The sequence below is a fragment of the Trachypithecus francoisi genome, unplaced genomic scaffold (assembly GCF_009764315.1).
Source record: "Trachypithecus francoisi isolate TF-2019V2 unplaced genomic scaffold, Tfra_2.0 Lachesis_group0, whole genome shotgun sequence".
Lineage (NCBI taxonomy): Eukaryota > Metazoa > Chordata > Mammalia > Primates > Cercopithecidae > Trachypithecus > Trachypithecus francoisi.
The window spans coordinates 2,705,820-2,731,071 of NW_022681453.1; the positions used below are offsets into that span (position 1 = coordinate 2,705,820).

Genomic DNA, 25,252 nt, shown 5'->3' on the forward strand with positions numbered 1-25,252 from the left:
GATGAATCTCAAAATAATTGTGCTGAGAAAAAAAAGGCCAGAAAAAAAAGACTACATACTGCATATTTCTATTTATATAAAGTTTTACAAAATGCAAACTAGTCTATAGTGACAGAAAGTAGATTAATGGTTGCCGTGAGATGAAGCAGAAGGGTAGGATAATGAAAAAAGATAGGAATTACCAAGGAGTATGAAGAAACTTTCGAAGGTGATGGATATGTTCACTATCTTAATTGTAACAATGGTTTCATGGGTATATACAAAACTGATCAAATTGCATATATTAAGCATGTACAGTTTATTGTATGTATCATACTTCAGTAAAGATATTTTTAAAAGAATAGCCAGATAAATTGGCAAAATTTGAATATGAACTATGCATTAGATGACCTTATCCCTATATCATAAAGCCACCATGGAGGCTAAGGAGTGAGGACCACTTTTTGGTAAAGGAGGAACACCAGCCAAGCACTCCCGTTGTCATCCTATTTTTGAGAGGAAAGTAAAAACTAGCTGTCTTTTTCTCCAAAGAATTCCCTTTTAAGAAATGTTTCCCAAGTATGCGCCTGCTTGTACTGTTTCATGTCTAAATCTGTTTGCATTACATAATCCTTTGGGGATAAACAATTTCTGTCTCTATGCAGTTCCATGAATCAGAGCAGGGCCTGTGGCCCTAATATGAAGGTATAGAGAGCTTCTCTGACCACTGTCGGGATCCCAGTTCTTTACCCCATGACTTCTCCAGCAGCAGACACTCAGGTCTCCCTACATGTTAAAAATATGAGTTTCCTTTCCAAAAATTATTTGCTGCTTTGTGAGTCTCGCTCTTAGACAAATTCCGGCCCAGGCATTTATAAAAACAGGTCAGGCCTGAAGGTACCATATCAGATGTTCAGAAGAGTTCCAGAAAAGTAGGGAAAAGGTCAGAATCCCCAACTGGTCTCTCTTCTGAAATCATTAGAGAATAAAATCCTCCAAGGTTTCAAGCCATGGAGAAGAAAAAAAAAAAAAAAGCAAATATAAACTTTTTCCATGTATTTAGAATATAAATTACCAGGCTGAGTGCCCATCTCTATATTCCCATCTGGTGTCAAATCTATGGCTGGCACTTAGATTAAAAATAAAGCATTCAATATGGCATTACAATTATCTTCCTAAAACTGACTATCAAAATATAATCAGAATAAATTAATCTTACTCCCAACTCAAAAGTCACATGCTTATTCTGCTTTGTATCTTTAAAACTTTAAGAAGCTAAATTTCCTCCAACTGATCACTCACAGAAATATTTAATATGCTGTTTTTTGAAAAAAAAAAAAAAAATCCGGGCTTAGTGACTCGTGACTATAATCCCCATACTTTGAGAGGCCAAAGAGGGCAGATTGCTTGAGCTCAGGAGTTCAAGATCAGCCTGGGCAACATGGTGAAACCCCATTTCCACAAAATAAATAAATAAATAAATAAATAATCCAGGTGTAGCTGTGTGTCAGGAGACTGTGATGGGAGGATCACCTGAGTCTGGGAGGCAGCAATTGCAGTGAGCCGAGATCTCGCCACTGCGCTCCAGCCTGAGTGACAGAGTGAGACCTGTCTCAAAAAAAAGAAAAGAAGAGTTCCTGAAAGTTGCCTGAAAATCTCAAAGTATTATTATTTTATAGAAGGTGTAGTGAAATGGTACCATTCACAATTTATACAAATGCAAAATACTCTTCTATATCATTTAAAACACTATAAAAATACATTTTACATGCATATACTTTATTCTTTGGAATAAATTTTAACTTTGGGTATTACACACTTATAATCACATATTACTCTATACAGTAAGATGTGCAAAATCGTATACACTGTTCTTTATGGGCAATTTGAGGGATCTTTCAAGAGAGATTTTGACTAGACATGACTTTGTCTTTTATACCAACTCAGGACCTAACCTCACTCAGTATGAGACTCCTCTGCAAACAGCCACTGTTTCTTTACAGGACAGGTAGTAGAAAGTAGGGCAAGGATCTTATGCACAGGAAATCCTAGAAAAAATAAGGATGACCTTCACCAAAATCAGCAGAAGTGCCAGGGCAAGATGGTTCCAGAGCTCCCACTTATCTGAAACCAGAGGGCAGGATTCCTAAGCATACCTCGTTAGGTGTTTCAACCTGCAGAATCGTTATCCTGTGCAGTTAGATATTCTGCCTATTGTTTAGACTAATGTTTTCTAGGTCATTTCCTTCAGATAGATCTAATGATGATACTTTTCTCCAAAGAAAAAACTACAGTATCTGTTCTTCCCAGTAAGTAATCGATGCATGCTGGTTTTTACCATTACATCTACATAAGTTCTAGTCCACCCTGTGATTATTAATTCTCTATATTATTATACTTTAAATATCCTTTCTTCTTTGGCCCTTACTTTCTACTGGTTTTCATCTTTCATTACATCAGTAAAGAAAATTTACCCCATTATCCATAAACTGAAGGCATTTTTACATTCTCTTTATCTCAAACTTTTTAAATAATCTCAAACATGGGAATATGATAACATCCACTATCATCAGTATTAAAAAACATTGTTCTTTTAGTTCTGGTTAATGAAATGAGGCAGAAAACAAAAACAAAAAAATACAACTATCTAGAAAGTAGGAGACAAAATTATATTATGTGTAGTCAATATGATGGCATATCTTTAAAAAAAAAAGAAAGAAAGAAAGAAAAGAAAGTAGGGAGAGAATGAATCACCAGAAATGCTACTAAAGCTAAATAGGAAGTTGAGTCAGTAAGCATTTTTATAAATTGACAATAATCAGACCAGAAAACATAATGAAAAGATGGCCTCATTGTAATCAGTTTATAGTAGCAGCAGAAGGATGAGTACTTCATCCTCATACACAGAATTTACTCCAAGTGCACTCATTTGGCCTACCGAAAAGTCTTTTACACTCTCCTCTCACTGTAGCCTAGACCATTGAGAGGTTGTCCCCCTCCGAAATGGGTACAAAAAGTCCTACCCTCCCAGGAATCCCCTCTTTGGCCTGGAGTAGACTCGAATATTTTAAAACAAAATAATACAATATCTAATAATTAAAGAACAAAAATCCTACTGAATTTGACCAACAAATTCATTGTCTAAAACAGGAGATAGTAAAGTAAAAATGGATAGCCAACAGAAGAACTACTATAATATTTCCACATTCATCAGCAGCACTAACTATAGTGAATACACAGTTATATACTAGAGAAAAAAAAACCCACCTTGTTGTTCTCCAAACACTCAGACCCCTCCTGATCACTAGTTCACACAGCAGAGGAAAAACCTGAGTTAGAAAACTAATGGCAAAAACTGCAATTACTTTTGCACCAACCTAATACCTACTAGTAGTTTCTTAAGACTTGATGGGACCCTAAAATACCAAATTTATGTCTCAGCTCCCAAATAAAACCATCCCTAAGGCAACCCAAAAATAAGAAGGCTTGCTCTTTTCTGAAGTCCTCTAAAGTTTATTTTCCCCCACATCAGTGTTACACACTTTACAGCAACATTCTCCAATGAGGTTGCTAACATGCAGAACAAGCAATATTCTCACTGGTGTGGCTCACCCAACAACTATTTCCACTTCTCCTTCTTCCTAGCTAATACAATTCCAGTTTTGTTCACCTTTCTAAGTTGTCATGTCCTCCAGAGGCTGGGCTCCCCCTCAGATCTAGAATGAATTATGATGGGTCAAGGCTAATCATGCTGATCACATTCCCATGACCAAGCCATTGGTTTAGGTATGAACATGTGATACAACTATGGCCTATAAGATATGAAGAGTACTTTCTAGAGAGGTTTCCTGAAGCTTAAAGAAGAACGAGACAGGTATAATTTCCTGCTCATGTCTCTGGATGTAGTTATACAAAGATGACTGCAGGCCGGGCGCGGTGGCTCAAGCCTGTAATCCCAGCACTTTGGGAGGCCGAGACGGGCGGATCACGAGGTCAGGAGATCGAGACCATCCTGGCTAACACGGTGAAACCCCGTCTCTACTAAAATATACAAAAAACTAGCCGGGCGAGGTGGCAGGCGCCTGTAGTCCCAGCTACTCGGGAGGCTGAGGCAGGAGGATGACGTAAACCCGGGAAGTGGAGCTTGCAGTGAGCTGAGATCCGGCCACTGCACTCTAGCCTGGGCGACAGAGCGAGACTCCGTCTCAAAAAAAAAAAAAAAAAAAAAAAAAAAAGATGACTGCAGCAGTTCAGAGTATCACATCTTGCAACCATGAGGGAAAACTGAAGAGAATTTCTGAGACACTGAACCAGAGCCTTGAAGTCATTGAGCTGCTAGATCAAAAGCCTCTTTTGGGCCTTTTTGTTATGTGAAATAATAACTGTCTCCAGTGCTTAATCTGCTTCTACTTGAGTTTTCTGTCACTTGCAACCAAAAACTTCCCAATAATGTACCATCTAGGTGGCCAGCAAGAACCCACTCCACCTGTAGCATAAGTCTCTGACAACAGAGACTTATGATAGACAAAACTAACCAATCTGTAAGAAGACATTTCCTTACTGCCAGACTAGCTCTTTACAAACAGAAGCCACTACTGATTATCTAGAAACTATTCTGTCTTTGGTAGAAATTACATTGAATTTCCCTCTTTTTGAGATGAGTACTTCTCACATAAATTTAATGTTAATATTTAATTTGAGGGGAAGATAAAAAATTATTAATATCATAGTTTTACCACTTTTAAAATGGTAACAATCTAATCTTTATTTATCTCTCTCTGATGAAGCCAGACTAGAAGAAATAGTCTTAAACCAGAGGGACCTAGTTCACATATTGAGATGAATTTCTTAAGAGAAAGGATTATAGTGAAAAAAATTCTCCAGGGAAAATGTGGAATCTCCTTGATGAAAGTCTTTAAAAATAGATATTTCATGTAGCTGTGAAGCCTTAGGCACTATATTTGGATTACATGACAATTCAAAAATCCCTGCCAGACCTATCTAGAGAGAAAACTCAGAAAGACAAATTTAGAAAAACATCTAAGTGCTAAAATAAAACAGAAGTAAAAACTTCTTAATCTCAAACTCTGGAACATATCTATCATATAACTACGTAAACCAGCTGTTATAGAAAATGCACTTCATTATTTATGGAGCAAAAAGATAAACACTCTGATCAAAGATCCTACTATGTCTCAATTTCCATAAAATCCTGACAGTGTCATTAAGAGACTTATTTGGCCAGAAAATATCCAGTGACTAATTTAACTGAAAATTATTTCATTTAATTAAAAATGATAAATGAAAGCACTTACTAGATTAAAAAGAAATTGTATACACTTATCAGAATAAAACAGTTTCTGCCCCATTGCAATCTCATAACTAAGAGAATAAATTTTTATACCATATTTTAGATGAAAAACTCTGCTGTTCAAGAGTAGTGCTGAATATAAACCCTCTTCTTAAAAATACAATTTGAAATATTTAAGATTTACTGCTACAGAGCATTAAATCACCACTCACATTTATAATGACCAAAATTTGAAATATTAATGTTGAAAAGCAAATGCAAATAAGTGTTTACTACTCCAGAGAAGTCACAAGGTTTACTGACATGCAATAGACAACTGGTCTTTGATTTAGAAACTAAGACACACAGGCTGGGCGCAGTGGCTCACACCTGTAATCCCAGCACTTTGGGAAGCCAAGGCGGGTGGATCATCTGAGCTCAGGAGTTCAAGATCAGCCTGGGTAACATGGCAAAACCTCATCTCTACCAAAAATACAAAAAATCAGCCAGGCTTGGTGGCATGCACCTGTAGTCCCAGCTACTTGGGAGGCTGAGGTGGGAGGATCACTTGAGCCTGGGAGGTGGAGTTTGCAGTGAACTGAGATAGTGCAACTGCACTCCAGCCTAGGTGACAGAGTGAGACCCTAGAACAAAAAAAAAAAAAAAAAGAAAGAAAAGAAAAAGAAACTAAGACACAAAGATCATCATCTGTTAACTGCTCATACAAGAGCAGGACATGGAGGGCACTAATGGTATGGCAAAAAGTCTGTGAGTCTCAGAAATACAGCCTACTGCTATGGTGCCTTTAGCTTCTGTACAAACTAGAAAAGTTTCCAAGTTATTGTAGACCCACAGATGTCTAGCTTGTGGAGCAGACAGTTCTGCACACATTAGAAAATAATGTCTCTCCACCTAGTAGCACTATACAGTGTACATCTTGCACTATGATATGCAGTGGCCCCAAACTTGCCTTCAGGAGCCTCACGCCCAGTGGCAGACAGGAACTCTTTTGTCTTCTAGGAATGGAAGAAAGTAGGTTAAGTCTCAATCTTAACAGACTCAAGTATCAAGCCCCTCCTTAATTCCAGAAAAGTCGGAAGCAGCTAAGGTTCCATTAAATTAGGCCCTATTCTCAAGAAACAGAAAAAGAGAAGGGAAAAAAAAAAAAAACTCCAGAGAGATCAAGTGATCAAGGCTTGTAGCTTCTTTTATTTCAGAAGTAAAATATCATTTTGTATTAGTCCATTCTAACGCTGCTATGAAGAAATACCTGAGACTGGGTAATTTATAAAGAAAAAAGACTTAATGGACTCACAGTTCCACATGACTGGGGAGGCCTCAGGAAACTTACAATCATGGTGGAAATTACCTCTTCACAGAGTGGCAGGAGCGAGAATGAGAAGTGCAAAGAGGGGAAACGCCTCTCATAAAACCATCAGATCTCTTGAGAACACTATCATGAGAACAGCAAGGGGGTCTAATGATCTAATGATCTAATCCCCATATCTAATGATCTAATCCCCCCAACCCCCTCTTCACCTCCTACTAGGTCCCTCCCTCAACACATGGAAATTACAATACAAGGTGAGATTTCGGTGGGGACCTAGACTCAGACCATATCACATTATCTTCACTTTTTAAGCAGTTTTTCATAGCATAGACTTCAACTTTATTGAAAATATATTAGTTTATCAATATGCATGATTTTTACCTACATAAATATTAATAAAAATGCTCTGTACTTTTCAAAGGAGGGCCTAAAATTACAAAACAAAGCTATAAAAGGGATTATCATTACATTAACTATTTTGAAAAGGATGGCTTCTTTTGTTTAAACTTTGAAGATTTCTATTAAAAATAGATTATAACTAGCTATAACTAAAGCTTGGCTTGACTTAAGTTTGGCTAAGAAAATAATGTATTAAGTAGCCTTCTAGAATGAAAACACAGAATTAGCATCCACTCAAACTAAACAAACCAACTCAGTATTATAAACAAATGAGAAAATGATATTTGCTGTTTAAAATTAACAATATATGTAATAGGAAGCTGTTTTGATCCTGAAAAAGAAAAAAAAGTCAAAGCTTGAATATAAAGAAAAATTATGCAAACACATCCACACTCCTACATATTGATCCTAAAGTCAAGCCTTTGGTACTTTGAAGTAAAATAAAACATAAATCATTTTTGTTTATTGTGACTAGTTATGCTAATACCATTATAATTTCTATGAAAGCCTTTCATGAGCCAACAGGCAAAAATACTGCAGATTTTCTGTAGTGGGATAGAGATTCTGCCAGCAAAGAAGCAGGGTAGATGAGAACAGATGTTTGAATGTGAAGCATCATCTGCTCTGACTTCTGACCCCAATCTTTTTTAACTACAGGACTTTTCTAGGTAATTACAAGATCAACCTACCAAGGTTAGCAGCATAGGGTTTTCAAAAACACCACCACCTGTCACAGTCATATGAGAAAACCAAAGTCCCACTAAGCAAATCGAAAAGACTAGGCAGTGTCCACATAACAATGTTATCAGCAGTTCATTGACCAAATCAGGAGCTCTGTAGGGCGTCAACCAAAAACTGATGGTACAGGCTTTGGAGGCAGGGAGCTCTTAAGTCTGAATAGCAGTTTCAAACCCTAGTTTCACCACCCACAAGCTGTGAGAGACCATGGGCAAATTACTTAACCTCTCAGTGCCTTAATTTCTACACCTACAAAATGGGGGATAATATAGTACCTACCTCATAAACTCTTATCAGAATTAAAATTAGATAACATATATAAAGTTATAAATACTGCCTGGCATATTATACATACTCAATAAATGTCAGCAATTATTATTACCATCAATAATGGTGGCTTCTCCTTTACTCCTTTGATCCAGAAATCCCACTTCTGGAAACCCACCCTAGAGAAATAATCCAAACTACAGTAGAAGCACAAAAAGATTTATTACAATGGTATTTACAACGGTAAGAAGTTAGAGAAGCCTAAGTGTATACCAATAAGGAAGCAGTTGAGTAATTTCTCAGATATCTACTCAATAAAACATTGCTCTATCACTAAAAAACATATTCAAAATATAAATGTAAAGAATTAAAACAGGCAGGGCGCGGTGGCACATGCCTGTAATCCCAGCACTTTGGGAGGCCGAGGCGGGCAGATTGCCTGAGGTCAGGAGTTCATGACCAGCTTGGCCAACATGGTGAAACCCTGTCTCTATTAAAAAATACAAAAATTAGCTGGGCGTGGTGGTGGGTGCCTGCAGTCCCAGCTACTTGGGAGGCTAAGACAGGAGAATCACTTGAACCCAGAAGACGGAGGTTACAGTGAGCCTAGATCGCACCATTGCACTCCAGCATGGGACAGAACGAGACACCGTCTTAAAAAAAAGAAAAAAGAGAGAGAGACAGAATTAAAATAAATAAAAAAACAAATCAAATATAAAGCATTATAGGGCAAAATGACAGTATGTTTATGGAATTATACAAAGAAAAACAACAAGATTTAAATCTACATATGTATATTTTTATAATTACGTAAAATTATATTTAAAATGCATACTGTTTTAAAAAAGGTGAAGCTGGGCACAGTGGCACATGCCTATAGTCCCAGCTATTCAGGAGGCTGAGGCAGGAGGATCATGTGAGTCCAGGAGTTTGTGGCTGCAGTAAGCTATGATCATGCTACTGCAATCCAGCCTCAGCGACAAAGCCAGATCCTGTCCAGCCCCCCACCAAAAAAGAAACAAACAAACAAAAAGACCAGCAAGCAATACACCAAAAATATAACAGTAGAAGTGACAGGGTAATAAGATTTGAAGGAATGTTTCTTGTTTTCTATAATATCTATCATGGAGTCATATTATTTTTATAATTTTAAAATTAGTTTACTTTAAAATATATTTGACTTGCTATAGATTTATTTTAACATTCATTAAGTAGAATTACTAAAATGGTAACAAAAGCTATGGAAACCCTGACATCAGTCTTACCACCTCAAGAGTTATCCACTCCCATCACATCCTCTCCCTCTCTTTCAACAATGGCCCACATTCCTGGGTTTCACCTTCACAGCTCTGTCTCAAGCTTCCCAATTGACCCTCTCCCCTCATACTTCTTTCTTGTTAGTTCACATCAATCCTCCATATAGTTTAGAGGAGCAGGATTACTAAAGCATGGATTTTATGCCATTCCTATACAGTAGCTCTCCAATATATACAGAACATGGCCCAGGCTCCTCGGCACGGCTTCAATAATAGTGCTAACAGTAGTTCCAGCAGCATCTCCCACTCTCCTCACCTGTGTGTATCCCAAACCCCAGGCCATGGCTCTTCAACAGGGGGACCTAGCATACTGGTATATTTTTGTCATTATAAGTTATGTCACAAGCAATTTGTTATCCATAATGGTTCAAGTACCTTAGTTGTGAATTATTTATTTTTTTAAACTAGCTAGAAAAACATCAGTTTTATCCCTATAATCTCTTCCCATTTACCTGTATTAAAAATGAGGATGGAATTTATGCTGGAACACTCCCCATAACTCTGTGTTACCCATGGAGGCATGATACAAATAAAAACTTCTGTCACATGAGTCACAGTGGAAAGGGATCCTCCAAACCAGAGCTCCTCACAAAGTAGCATCACTGGAAGTGCTCTCTCCCTGCAAAGGGACCAAGCAGGCTGCCTTGCTTCAAATTATGGCTGGCAATTAAATTTTAAAAGCCACCTTTTCTCCTCATAAAAAAGCAAGGAGAGGAGGATAGAGGAACTCTAGAGACAACCAGAGACTAGGAGATAAATCTTTTTAGAATCATTCTACCCCATCAAGATGGAGACAGCATCTCAGCAGGTTAAAGGCCAAGAATTTCATTTCATGGATTTTTCCACTTCCAGTGCTGATATGAAGTTTCTTTTTCAAATAAATATACTTAACATTAAAAAAGTTAATTTAAAAATAATGTTAAGTATATCAAAACACAAAGGGTACTTGAATATGGAAAAAAATAATGAATGAGCTTCTAGAATGATTACCATTGGGGAAAGCCTACTCCTGACAAATAAGACTACCTGCCTTCTTCCAATGGTACCTGCATTGTATTTCCTCTGTACCATTTCCATATTTTTTCCTCAACCTCTAATGTCATCTTCCCCTCCTTCCTCCACCCAATCGCTGTCTACAGAAATGCTAGGACACAATTAAATGTCAGTTCCTCTTCAAAATTATCCAAAATTCCCCAAGCTCCTTCAGTCAAGCCATCAAACACTTCTAGGTGGCAGGCATCTTGTAACTCTGCTATTTTTTTTAAAAATGCTCATCTCTCCAAGTAGACAGAAAGCTCCCTGAGGGTACAGAATGCACCAAGTCATTTTTAGACATCACACAGAGCATAACACTGCTTTTCACAGGTGCCAGACTATACAGAAAATGTTGGCTTAATTGAACCGAATTTCTTAACAACCTGCTCAGAAGACGCAGCAAGGTCAGCAGTCAGGTTCCTACATTCCCATACAAAAAGGTCTTCAAACACAGGCATAGGAAAGAGAGTTTCATTGAAAAAAAAAATTTTTTTGCAGAAACTTTAATGTGCCATATTAAACCAAAATAATCAGAATCTTCTCTTAAATCATAAGGCACTTATCCACACAAAATCCCTAGGCCTCTTGTATATCATAATGTGAAAGTCGAACATTTACTAATAGCAGCTATAATGTCTGAAAAGCAGATCATTCACTGTGCCACTCATAATTTATTTATTCAGACGTGTATCTTATTTCAGAAGGATCTAATGAAACTTACATAAATACATATAATACAAGCTAAAATGACATATCTAAGAGAAGAGAAAAATGGTGATATGGTTTGGCTGTGTCGCCATCGAAATCTCATCTTGAATTCACACGTGCTGTGGGAGGGACCGGGTAAGAGGTAATTTGAAACATGCGGGCAGGTCTTTTCCACACTGTTCTCATGATAGTGAATAAGTCTCACAGATCTGATGATTATATAAGGGGAAGTTTCCCTCCACAAGCCTTCTTCTTCTCCTGTCTGCCACCATGTGAGACACGTCGCCTTTCACCTTCCACCATGACTCTGAAGCTTCCCCAGCCACGTGGAACCATAAGTCCATTAAACCTCTTTCTTTTGTAAATTGCCCAGCCTCAGGTATGTCTTTATCAGCAGTGTGAAAATAGGCTAATACAAATGGGATAAAGGAAAATTGAGTATAGGAAAGATAAGCTTTCCTAGGAGTGAGGTTCATGTACCAGATGAATGTATTCCCTAAAAGTCTGCACATTTGCCAGAGGTAGGTCAGAGGTTTGGCTCTTAATACTTGTAGCAGCCAACAAACCCAGGATGGCCCAGTTACATAATTCAGCCTCCTTAAGATAAATAGGTGGCCGGGCACGGTAGCTCAAGCCTGTAATCCCAGCACTTTGGAGGCCGAGACGGGCGGATCACGAGGTCAGGAGATCGAGACCATCCTGGCTAACACTGTGAAACCCCGTCTCTACTAAAAATACAAAAAACTAGCCGGGCGTGGTGGCGGGCGCCTGTAGTCCCAGCTACTCCGGAAGCTGAGGCAGGAGAATGGGGTAAACCCGGGAGGCGGAGCTTGCAGTGAGCTGAGATCCGGCCACTGCACTCCGGCCCGGGCGACAAAGCGAGACTCTGTCTCAAAAAAAAAAAAAAAAAGATAAATAGGTAATAGAGTAATGTTTCTCCCTCAGTCCTCATTAAAATGATACTATATAACAAACGATTTTCTCAACAACATTCTTGCAGTTGATTTCTCAGAGCTGAGGAGACTATTCCTCCAAACAACCCTCATAGGCAAATGACAGCAAACAATTCAATAAAAGCAAATGATGGAGAGGAAAGCAGGAAGGCCAAGCAAGGGGTTCAGATACACAGTTCCTTGCAGATCTAGACGTATCAAAACCAGATTTTATTCTATCTAGACTAACCTGAAATCCAGAGGCTTCATGTATCCACTTGTCTCCGAAACTACAAAGAAAATTTGATATGCATGTACTTTTTTCTGGGGAATATGTCTGTAGTTTCATAACATTCTCAAAGAGCAGCATGACTCAAGAAAAGTTAAGAACCACTGATCCAAAGAATCAGACTATATATATATATTCTTCAGGCAACCCTCCATAAGCAGTTTATTTTCTGAGCTTCTGAGAAGTGCTGAGCCTCAAGACTGCAGTCCCTGGCAAGTGCCTGAAGTACGGCTTCTCCCTCATGCAAAATGTAGAACTCTAGGCTTTAACCACTGGCCAAGCTGTGTGTCAATTGTCAAGATACATAAGATCTTTAATAAAGTAATGCTCATGAACATATGGAGCACATAACAATCTATTCTTCTAGCTAGGCTTCACCCATGAACATTAATAGAGGTGCCAAAGGATTTAGTGATATTTCTTCTAGATAGTATTAAAAAACTAGAAATCAACAACAACAACAACAAAACACCTTTTGCCTGTAGATAAAAATTACAAGTAAGCACAAAAACAATGACTTTCCTAGATAAAAATCATTTTTATCTTAAAATAATCTTTCTACATCAACTTATATAACGAACTCCTTTTTACCTTTTTGTTGTTTTGATCTTGTTATATAAGAAAACAATCACTGCCATACCTTTAGACACATACACACACAGTGAACCATCCACACACAGTATCATGGTTAGAATCAAGGGAGGAAGCTGGTCTGTAGGACCACTGAGATAAGGCTCTTTAAAATCTCATCCACCTAGAAGAAGACACAGCCCTACAGAGTCTGGTCCTCAGCATAAAAAGTCCAGAGACATATCTTTGCCAAAGAATCCACAGTTAAATATGCTCAAGAGGAACTACCTCATGGTAACCCAAATCATAAGAGGCTGAAGTACAAATCAGAATACCAACTTACTAATTAATCATAGAGAATATTCCTTTTGACTGTAAGAAAATTTATACCTGAAGTCACGACACAGTTTTCTCAAATATCTGGATAACTGAAATCCTGAATTAGTAATCAGAAGTCCACTGAAAGTTAGAACCTTGAGATATAGAGAGTTTGGGAGATAACTAATAAATTATCCTTGCACTACATACATCTTCATAGTGATCAAAGCTATGGCTCGCACAGGAAGAGTCTCTCTCCCTTGAATATTGCTGCCCCAGCACTGCAGACTTCTTGGTCTTCTTGGCCTTTCCTCTTCCATATCCTTCTCTCCATTAGGTACTTCTCTAGACAGGGTATAATACAACTGATGAAGATGCACCTTACACACATTATTATCCCTATTTTCTAGATAATAAACTCCCAGATAAAGTTGTTTTAGCAACTTGTCCAATGTTGCAGCTACTATAAAGCAGAGCACAGATTCAAAGCCAGATCACAAGTCAAAACCTATGTTTCTAATCTTGAAGTAAACAATATCTTCAAGGTGTTTTTTCCTGGGCCTTCCTACCTCCCAATCTGATTTAAATGTCCCTCCTCTGTGCTACCATAACACTCTAAGTGTACCATGACTATAATTTTTGGTATAGAGGTCTATCTCTTTCATTTGACTGAAACTTTTTGAGGATAGGGGTTATATTTCATTCACCCTTGTATCCCCAGGGCACCATCTATCTAGGTAAATATTCAAGCCAATTTGTCCAGTGGTTTCACATGGAGATCAACAAACTGAAGGCCTTGAACTAGCCACATAGCCTTAGGAAGGTCACAACTTCTCCAGCTATCAGCATCTCAGCTTAAAAGAAAAAAAAAAGGGTGGGGGATGAAATTAATATACACAGATGAAACGGATATAGAAGGATATACAAGGTAATGTCTCCTCTGCATCTAAAGAGCACTACAATTATAGATGGGCCCTAGTTTTTGATGGCCTACCTTATTAGTGTGAGTTATTAGAATTAAAATTAAACTCCTCATTTATCTTCTGTACCATTCTAGAGACAGAATATACATAAATAATAGAAAGTTCAGAAAAAGCTTCCTCTTTTGTGACAGGAGCTAACATCATCTATACTAAAATCAAACAGTGGCACCCTCCTCTGGTGAATGTTAAAGGAGCTAAACAACACACAAGAATTCGATGGTAGGATTTTGAATGATCATATATAAAGAAAAAGCAAGAGAGAATTATCTAATATTATCTGTCACCGTTATACTCCCAATAGCAACTAAGTAACTCCTTTTGTAGCACTTCCCTTATTTTGCCCTAAAACAAAGCCAAAATGAACTAACTGGCTACATACGGTAAGAGATTGTGAACAGAACAAGTATTCTATTTTTAAGAGTACTGATAATATCAATTATTTTGCAAACAGCATGCTTTTTAATGTAAGGCACAAAGAAAAGTATTTCATGGTTTGGCTAACAATGATCATCTTTTCATTTGTTGTTAAAAAATTTAATGACAAGCCATGTACGTGTAAAATACTTTCAGTAAAATGAAAGCATTTATCGTGTCCCTTTTCTGGAGGGTATCTTTACCACAAGATAGCACTAGAAAATTTTCAACCTGAAAAGTGTTTTGGTCTGCACATTTCAGGTTTTACAGTATCAACTCAAAAGAAAAAAAAAAATTTAAATCGCCCAATCACTTACACTTTTTTAACCCAAGGCTTAAAACTATGCCAATGCATCACACCCAGACAACCACAACCCAAAATTTCACCACATTACTATTACAACCAAATCTTTAATAAAATTAAAACTGTGCTTTCTAAGACCAGAAGCAGATTATTACCAGCCACCAATTTTAATATAAAAATACATAATAAATATAAGCTTATTAAATGATTTACAAAGGAAGGAATCACAGCTTCCTTCACCCTCAATGAATTTAGGCACAAAAAAATGAAAATACAGATAGTCTACTTCAAGCCAAGAAGACAAATCTGCCATTATACTGACAACTTTGTCATTAAGGCATGTTTTTGCCCATGTACACAGCCTCTTTTCCCTCAATTAATTTTACATCTTTCACTTACTCTGTGACCAAGGGGAGGGTCACTACCAAGAGGTTACAAATTTACAACCAGTGAGAAACTTGCATTCTGAAAAAAACAGAATATAAAAAAAGCTAGGGTGGATGGAAAATGGCCAAAACTGATTTCAGTTCTACCAAATGAGTTTTCCTACTAAGTTTGTCATTCTTGGCAAAGTTGGTTCTACAAGGCAGGTAGGCACAGTAGCATGAAAAGATTAGCAGAGTGGTGGGTGAGGAATGCAGATAAGATATCCAGTTGAAAGCTTTCTCAATGTTTACCCAAAACAAAGGCCAAAGAACAAGCAAATGCTTGAAAAAGAATGGCAGTCCCTACAGTTCCCTACAGCCTACCCAGAGATCAGAGGGCAGAGAAGAAAGTTGGGGAAAAACTTGTATGGGAGTTCAGGGGAAGGGTGTAATCAAAAACAGGAAGGGGGTAAGAATAAAGAGAGATGGGGTGATTGGTCCAGTGTTCTTTGGAGCATGGCGCTAGAGCCACATTTGCCTCTCACTTTGCCTGGGCCAATGCGCAAGGATCAGAGCCAACCCTTGCCTAACCTCCAGGAAATCTGGGCCTCAGTGCACAACCTGGGTGCTGCTGAAATGTGGGAGAGGGAACTGAACCGGCCTCTGGCTATCTCCTGTTTCCAGATGAACCACAAACAAAGGAATCTAGAAGCAGGGCGACTTCTGCACCCCCAAGCCCGCCAGGGCGCAAGGGTGAGGTCAAGGCACCGCCTCCTTTGCGGGCATAGCCACATCTGCAAAGGCCAGGGACATCTATCTAGGTCCTGCTCTGAGATCCTGGTAAAAACAAGCGGCCAGCGAGGCGCTCCTGTCAATTGGCCCGATTGCACTTGTAAAGTTGATAGAGTTGGAAAGAAGCGCAGAGCAGCCCCTCGGATTCCCCCCTAGAGTGAAGGCGATGGGAAGGAGTCATAGCTTCCTTCACCCTCAGTGAGCTCGCTCTGCAGGTATAGTCTCTTTTCGTAATGAAGCATAAAAGAAGTTGTCTTCCTTGTCTGTGCCTAGTTCAACTCAAACCCTAGAACAAGGGCACCGGGGTCTGGGACCAAAGTTCACTGGAGATACCATTAATTCTCCTTGCTAAGCTAGCACAGTGTTTGCTGGGTTCCAGCCTTGGGAACCTCGTATTAAGTAGCAACAAATATGCTGTGGATGACTCTCCTTTCCCTAAAGTGGACCCTCAGCCCCAAGAAGTCTGGATCCAGCAGTGCTTTTGGCAACTTGAGCCGCATTTGTCCAGCCAGGTACCATGGTGTCATCACCACGCCCCTCGCACCCAGATCCTCTCCCGCTGCGCACACGCTGTCCTGTTTATACACACACACAGGCACGCACACACGCACACGATATATACACAGACACAAATACAAAGCCCCGGGTAGCTCCTACCTCTCCCCCGTGCCCGTCGAAGATCCCGAAAATGGACGGGTGCGTCTTGTTGGCCAGATCCGTGAGAACTTCGAAGCGGTCCTCCATGTGGTCTCTCCGGCCCTGGATGGAGTACACCGCCACGTTGTGGCTCTTGAACTCCCAGGTCTTGGAAAACTCGGCCTCCAGGACATCAAGCCCCCCGAGTCGATCGTTCTGCATGATCTCGGCTACCTTGCCCTTCACCATTTTCACAGCGTCCCGGCTGGACTTCACGATGGTCTTTACCTCGTCGGTGTGGAAGAAGTAACTCCACAGAGCCAAGCTGATGCACAGCAGGAAAAGCGTCTCGGGTCTCAGTAAGAAGTAGCGCATGATGCGACCCAGCAGAGACAGCAAAGTCATTGTATCCTCTATCATTTATTATCGCTAGAGCCTCAACCACCACCAGTGACGCGCGCCCCGAAGGCTCGCCGGGTCCGGGAGCACTGCGGGGACAGCCAGCCGGGAGGGAGGTGGAGCAGTGCCCGAGGGTGGGGGCGAGGCTCGCGGAACCCAGCCGAAGGCAGCCGAGCAGGCGGCTCCGAGCGGGCAGCGCGAGCACAGGCAGCTTCCCTTTTGTCTCCCCGCCTCGGCGGCCCGGAGGCCCGTCCCTGCTGCCCGCGCCGCCTCCCCTCCTCAGCCCCTTTGTGAGACAGCAGCGGCAGCTGTAGCAGCAGCCGCCGCAGCAGCAGCCGCGGGTGCCCCGATTGGGCAAGAGGAATCAAGTTAAAGTTGCGCCGGGCTGGTCTGCCGCGGTGAGCGGGAGACTTCAGGGGTGCCAGCGCCCGCGCGGTCCCTCCGGGGGTGCCCCCTCGAGACTCCCGGGAGCGATCAGTAGGTGAGGCGCAGGGCTCCACAGCCCGGCGGACAAGGGATGCAGGTCCCCTCGGTCGCCGCCGCAGGGGAGCGCGGAGATGGCCGAACGTTCCAATTCCTTCACACACCCCCGGGGACCCCAGAGAATAAAAGTTTTGCGGATGCCTGGGCAGAGGCAGGGGTACGCAGAGCCCGGCGACGCGGCACGATCAGTACTGAGCCGCAGGCGGCCGGCTGGGCTCTGCCTGCCTCTCCCCAGGCACCTCCCGGCTCGGCTCGGCTCGGCTCGGCTTCACTCGCGCGCTCCCTCCTCGCGTCCTGGCTCGCGCGCGCTCCGCCCCGCGCGCGCTCACCCCGCCCCGTCCCGCCCCTTGAGTCGGGACTCAGCACCCGGAGGTGTGCCCACCGAGCTGTCAGAGGCTGAGCAAGTTCCGCGGCCGCTGGTGCGCGCTCGCAGCGCCGGGCGGTCCAGGCCAGCCAAGGGGGAGAAAAGAGGGAGGTCAGCTATCTAGCTCTTGCGAATGGTTGTTCCTTCCCCCTGTGCCGGCTCCTAAGACAAGCTAATACTGACCCTGCTAGTCTTAGCGTTGGTTTTCCAGGAGCTACTGCTGCTCACTGGGAAGCCGAGAGTTGCACGTGAGCATTCCCCCCTTCGGCGGCAGCACGGTAGTGCGGTCCCCTCTTCGCCAGGCATAAGGCAAGCGAGAAGGGACCCACTTCTCCCGGCTTGCAAAGCGATAGGGAGACTACCCGGCCGCTGGCCGCGGTCTCGGCGTTCCGCAACAGAGGCCTTCCCAGCTCTCTCGAGAGTCGGGGAGCTAGACTGGGTCTAGCGACCTTCTTCCTCCCGAGAACAGCAGAAAGGGGGGACTCGAGAGAATGACCTCTGTTTCCCCAAGGAAGTGCACTCTGACGATAACCTTGGGAGGGACGAGAAGGGCAGATCTTTCTGAGAGCGGCCGCCGCCCCTGGAGCAGGGGACTCAGCGGCCACGAAGGCCTTGCCTGCTCGCGACCTTTCCACGGGGAGGCACGAAGCTTCCGATGGGGGCCTCGGGGCGCTCCTGACTCTTCTACGGGGCGAGGGCTCTGACTCTGCGGTTCAGGTTTGAAGGTCCCTTGGAAGCTCGGAAGTGGTGGTCTCCCTCCACCTCCTGGGTCATCTCAGGAAGAAGGCTCAGTTTGGGGCGGCAGTCTGGATGAGCGGAGAGTAGCCGCCCTGCAGAAGAGTGCGGGCTTGCAGGAGCCGAGGAGGATAACTCGAAATGTGGGCAGGCAGGTGTTGGTGGGTCTTGAAGGTGGGAAGGCACGAGAAAAGAACAATGTCCACGTCCGCTTAAAATACGGAAACAAGTGAGCTTTGAAGGAAAATACTCATTTTGATTACCCCTGTCCAGGAAGAAGAGTGCTGATCTGCTTCTTCCAGTCCGCTGTGCTGAAGAGCAGAGAGGCTGCTTGATCCCAGCCAAGCCAGTGTCTGTCGCCCAACAAACACTTCTGCCTTGATGTGATCCCCATTCCTTTTCTAAAAATAAAAAATAAGAAGTCCTGGAAGGAAATACACTAAAATGTTCCCAGTGGTTAATCATTAGTACAGTAGTAGATTATATGCCACTTTCATTTTCTGCTTTAGACTTTTGTCTATTTTCCACACTTTTCTAAAGTTTCCACAAAAGCTATATATTTCCACCACAGGCAGAAAAAAATGAAAATGTAAGCATTTAAATGGCATATACATTATAATCTCAATAATATAAACATACGTACAAAAGACAGGAAGGAGATAAGAACTGCTAACAGTATGTTATTTTTCACAACTAGGATATAGTCTCCTGTCCTGCTTTACATTTCAGGTATTTTCATCTGATAAATCGAGAAAATAAACAGTTTAAAATAAATTCAGTCATTCTGTCAAGACGTTCCAAAATGAGATAATGAATTAAGGAGCCTTTAGGAACTAGAAAGAAAAGTAATGCATTAGTGTTATTTTGAAGGTAAGTTTACAATATTTCTTACTGTAAATTATCAAATCACTTTTGGGTGCATTGTCAGTCTTTATGTACATGGATCCGTTTCACTGTGGCAAAAGCAACTTGCAGATAAGCTGATAGAAATTCCAGAACTACAAATCAAACTAGGCCCTGGAGTAGCCAGCAGTAAAATTCCAAACCCAAAGGCCCATCCAGTCTGTCCACTATGTTCCTATATTGATGAGAGCAGAACAGACACTCATTAGAGACATGATTTCTTCCCCCATAAGTAAGTAAAGAAGAGAGATTACCATACTGATGATCTCCCTGGAGGTTTCATAGCAAGGCTTGACTTGAATTAATTAATAAATCTAAATATCCTGAAGATTTGGTGGAAATATGCTTTGACATTTACATCTAAGTGTTCATCTGTGAAAATCAATAAAATATTTTTCCATGCAGACCCTATAGGCATTTTCTTATTAAAAAATTCATGTGGTTTATGTGGCAATTTCCAAAAATGTCTAAATAAACTCTGTTATAGTTTACTGTGAATTTTAATATATTACAAAAAGAAAAAAGAACTTCCTCTAGTGACAAACTAACATTTGCATATTCGTGAGGATTATAAAGGTTTTTCATGTATGGCAATGTTATTTTCATTCTCCTAACAATCCTCTGAGGAAGACAGAAGTTATTATCTCTGTTTATGAGAAAAGTGAAGCACAAAGATGTTAAGTGAGTATCACTGTTCAGCAAATAAGAGGTTATACATTCAAACTCAGTTCTTTTGATTACCAGTTCAATACTCTAACATCTATTATTGCCCAGTGATACTAGAAATGATGATTCTAATTTTTATGCTTCTCCACTAATATTTCACTAGATTTCTGTTACAGAAATCTCAAAAAGAAAGCATGTATTCTTATTCCTCAATTCTGTTTTTAGCCTTTGGGATAAGCACTTCACCATGAGTATTTACCTCACCCATTGAGAATACCTGTGGGGCAGAAAACAGGTGCAAGTAAAGTGTACTTCTTTAATAAACACCTAAGGGATCTGTCGCTAAGGTAAAATAGTGTTAAAATTTCACAGAGGAAAGAGGTACCATAAAATATGCATTATACAAATACTTTGCCATTGCAAGTGACCTGGTAACAAACAGAATTAATGGCAATCCTAGGTTTTCATGGGATATAACTGTGATATAACTGTTACAGGCAATTACTGTTTTCTACTTTGCAATTAAGCCATGTCAGCCCTGCAAGTATATAAAAAATACATAGCTTTTAAAAATAATGTATTCTCAAAAATATTTCAGAATTGTAGCTCTTAGGTTTAAAAAGTCTTTAAAACGGAGTTTGATAACCAATAAATCTATTTTCTAGTATGATGTTGTTTTAGGATGTCCTTATCTACTTTATTTTGTACCACCTCATAGAACATGATAAAAAGTGGCTCACGCCTGTAATCCCAACATACTGGGAGGCCAAGGTGGGCGGATCATTTGAGCCCAGGAGTTTGAGACCAGCCTGAGCAACAGATGAAACCCTGTCTCTACTAAAAATACAAGAAATTAGTCAGGAATGGCATGTGCCTGTGGTCCCAGCTACCCAGGAAGCTGAACTGGGAAGATCATCTGAACCCGGGAGGCAGACAGTGCAGTGAGCTGTGATTGCACCACTGCACTCCAGTCTGGGTGACAGAATGAGACCCTGTCTCATAAAAACAGAATGTAAAGTGACTTATCTGCTGAGACTCTGAAAGATAAATATGATTTTTAAAATCCTTTCAAGTAAATTTTATATGAAACTTATACACATAGAAATTCTCTGCACAGTTTTAAATTTCTCAATTATCACTTTGATTTATATTCTTAAATTGTTCCTGCCATCTGTATACAAATATGTAGTAGGCATTAAGTAGGACTCTCTTACTGACATTCTATTAGTAATTATAACCTTTTAAAGGATACATATAAAAGAGCATTCAAGTATTGTTATGAAATACAACAACCATGCATAAACACAGCACCCAACCAAAAAACTGGAGTGTTACCAATATCTTCATATCAACTTCCCTATCCCACCTCCATGCCTGTCCTCTCTACAGGTAGCCCACTATCCTGAATTTTATGTTTTACTATCCCCTTGCCTTTTTTTTTTTTGAGACAGGGTCTGTGTCATCCAGGCTGGAGTGCAGTTACACTATCTAGGCTCAGGCAATCCTCCCACCTCAGTCTCCCAAGTAGCTGGGACTATAGGCAAATGCCACCACACCTGGCTAATTTTTGTATTTTTTGTAGAGATGGGGTTTTGCCATGTCGCCCAGGCTGTTCTCGAACTCCTGAGCTTAAACAACCCAACCACCTCAGCCACCTGCCTTGCCCTTTTAAAAAATAACTTTATCATATATGTCTGCATCCCTAAGTAGTATATTTTTTAGTTTTGTTTTGGGTTTGAGCCTTATGAAAAGTGGTATCTTACTGTATATAGTCGTCTGGTACTTGTTTTTTTCTCTCACTATTATGTTTCTAGATCCTCCTATGTTGTTCCATATAGCTATAAACTTTTACATATAGCTGTGAATCAGTCATTTTACAGCTATGTAATACTCCATTGTGTGACTGTTCCGTAAGTTATATATTCATCTTCTGTGGATGTTCAAATTTCCAAGTTTTTACTATTAGGATCAATAATTTCTTGAATTACTCTTGTATTATCTCTTGGTGCACATATGCAAAAGTTTCTCTAGGTATATACCTAGAAGTGAAATTACTTAATGATAGAGAATGAAAATGTTTGGCTTTACAACTTAAGGCCAAATTGTTTTTGAAAATATGTTGTTCCCTTTTGCAGTCTAACCAACAGTGTAATCAAAGCTCCTTAATGAAAAGGACCATATAAATTATGTTTTAAAGTAGATTTCAATTTGGTCCTTTAGTAAATAGTTATCCATGGTCATGTCTATTAAACCATATTAAACCTTCAATTCTTCTCATAAAACCTTTCTAGATGCAAAATTTAATACTAAATCTTGTTTTAAATGCATGTCCATGTATCAATAAAAACATTTTAAAATAACTACATAAAAAATGTCAATGACCTTCAAGTGAAAAATGAATGTTTTAGTAGTATAGCTAAGAAAAAAATTCATCACTTTAAGTATAATAGTATATCAATTTACATTTACGTTAATATCTCTGGGGTTCTATCAAATGAAGAACTCACGTGACAGACACCAATTATGTTGGGGTGCAATATGATTTTATTTCACTGAACTCCAAAAACACAAGAATGTTTCTGAAACCCAAGTTTTTATATTAATTACAGAGATATATCAAAGATAGTTTTTTTCTCAATAAAACTTTTATACCATTGCACTATGTATACACAAGCCATATATATTCTAAGAATCCATCATCTGATTCCCCTAGGCTTCTCTCTAATAATCTTCAAACAAGGTTCCTAAATTTTAATGTTAATCTAAAGCATTTCCTAAATTTTTGTATACCAATTGACATACATCAATATTCTAGCCAATTTATAATATGAAGCGTTGTGAATAACTGAACAATTCTTTTGTAGTGAATCCAAGAAATAACATGAGTGAGAAGATAAAATTTTGTTTATTTCCATAGGAGGTAGGAACTTTTCTTTTTTTCTTTAGCGCAATTCAAAAAATAGAAAAATTGCCTCAGGAACACAACTAACCCTGTTTGGTAGCCCAGCAGAACAGTGAGAATTGGGCTCTTGAGAATTGTTGATATCAATTCAAGCTTGATGTCCATTTGTATTATATCAAGGTAAATTAATGTTAATATCCCATTCTTATACCCAATATTTTTCTGAGGGCTTCTCTGAGCACCCTGAGAATAATTTGTATTCCCTCCAGTTTTTCTATGTTCCCCAAATGGTTCCCATTGAAAACATTTGTTTTATGTTGTGGGCACTGTTAGAAACACTAAATTTGGGAACCTGAGTAGTTTTAATATGTAAAAGTATTCACAAAACCTTTCTGTTTTTTACCTCTTAAGATGCTTGCTTGATAGGACTACCAGAAAATCTTTAGTCACACAGGATTTAACTTGAGAGTTGATTTCTATACATGATACTTGAGGTAAAGGTTGTTATGCCCCAAAATAAAATTGTGTGATCTAAGGTTACAAAGGGGTAAAACTAAGACATATGTCCCATTTCCATGGCACTTTCTCTCTTTTTTTTTAGAGACGGAGTCTCACTCTGTCACCCAGGCTGGAGTGCGGTGGCGCGATCTCGGCTCACTACAAGCTCCCCGTGGTTCACACCATTCTCCTGCCTCAGCCACCCGAGTAGCTAGCTGGGACTACAGGCGCCCGCCACCGCGCCCGGCTACTTTTTTTGTATTTTTAGTAGAGACAGGGTTTCACTGTGTTAGCCAGGATGGTCTCCATCTCCTGACCTCGTGATCCACCCGCCTCGGCCTCCCAAAGTGCTGGGATTACAGGTATGAGCCACCGCACCAGGCCTTCATGGCACTTTCAAACGAGTTCCTGTTTCCTAGCTGTTACGGTGCCTTAGTAACTTCCGACATTCATTCATTGCTACCTGAGCCCAAGTTGCCTATGATGGCTTCTTACATTGTAGCCATAACCCAAATTCACCAGGGCATTGCTTGCAAAGTCGCTGTTCAATCTATTTTCCCCAGCCATACCTGTGCTGATGAGGAACTCCTTAAAAGGCTTCTGGCCTCTCTCTGTCTATTCAAAGCACACATGGCTCCCTCCCAAACTGTTATACTTCAATAAATAGTTCCCAAATGATATCATAATAGTAAAGGATTTTAATCACCACAAACTCCTTATGCCTATCCTACATATGGAGAAGACTCTTTCGATCATGTGTGGCCTTGGAGCTCTCAGATGTTGACCAGATGTCCTAAATCCTGCTCCTGAGACTAAATATACTGTAATTGCTAAGGCTTTAAGTGACAGGCGCTAGTCAAGGTCAAATATAACAAACACTTACTGCCCTGAATTATAATTACCAGTAACTTTCTATTTCCCAATCTTTTTCTTGATCATGAACCATTATTCCCATTGTGACCCTCCTATTCCTAGCTATCTGAAAACAACTTCTTAATTACTTTATTTTTCTTCTTCTTATACAACTCTTCTAATACATTTAGCCAGTGTTGTGCAAGTAAATGTTTAACCACCTGCCCTCTAGGAAGAGGAGGTAAAGACTCAGCTCCGTTGCGCCAATTTCCATGGTATAAATCCTCTCACCATGGCTGATTTTGAACTTGACCATGAAGCTGGAAATAGTTGCTCAGTAACCCACTATTATACAATATTTCCATCAAATGGACATGATAGATGTAAATAACATCAAGAGCATAAGTAGTATCAAAATGTAGTAAAATAAGAGGTGATGAATATTTATTACCTTTGTTTTTAATCTAGTTTACTTAATTACAAATTTGCGTAATTTAATTTTAATAGTGCCCATGTTTAGCAACAGACTGGCAACACTCTTCTGCTGGAGGAATATCTGTGTTCTAGATATTGTCAATTGAATCTCAACATCCATTTGTACCCCCATCTAAATTCCCTCCCTTCCAATCACGAAAATGAAAGAACAAAAACTACATTTTCCAGAATCCCTTCCAGCTGGAATTTTACTGTTTAGGTTTTGCTGATGAGATGATCTTGTGTGAGATTTGGAATGCAGAGAAAAGACAGAAACTATTTTTCCTACAGCTCAGTTGGCTGCTGGCCAA

General features: G+C 40.2%; 1 protein-coding gene across 1 annotated transcript in view; it reads right to left on the reverse strand.

Moving 5' to 3' along the window:
• Positions 1–17,190, reverse strand: part of PPM1L (protein phosphatase, Mg2+/Mn2+ dependent 1L) — a 333,027-nt gene extending 315,837 nt beyond the window's left edge. Inside the window, exon 1 of the mRNA XM_033202701.1 lies at positions 16,687–17,190. Within this exon, the coding sequence (XP_033058592.1) occupies positions 16,687–17,085 (399 nt within the window). The 5' untranslated portion in view covers positions 17,086–17,190. The remainder of the gene's footprint in view (positions 1–16,686) is intronic.
• Between the last annotated feature and the right edge of the window lie 8,062 nt (positions 17,191–25,252).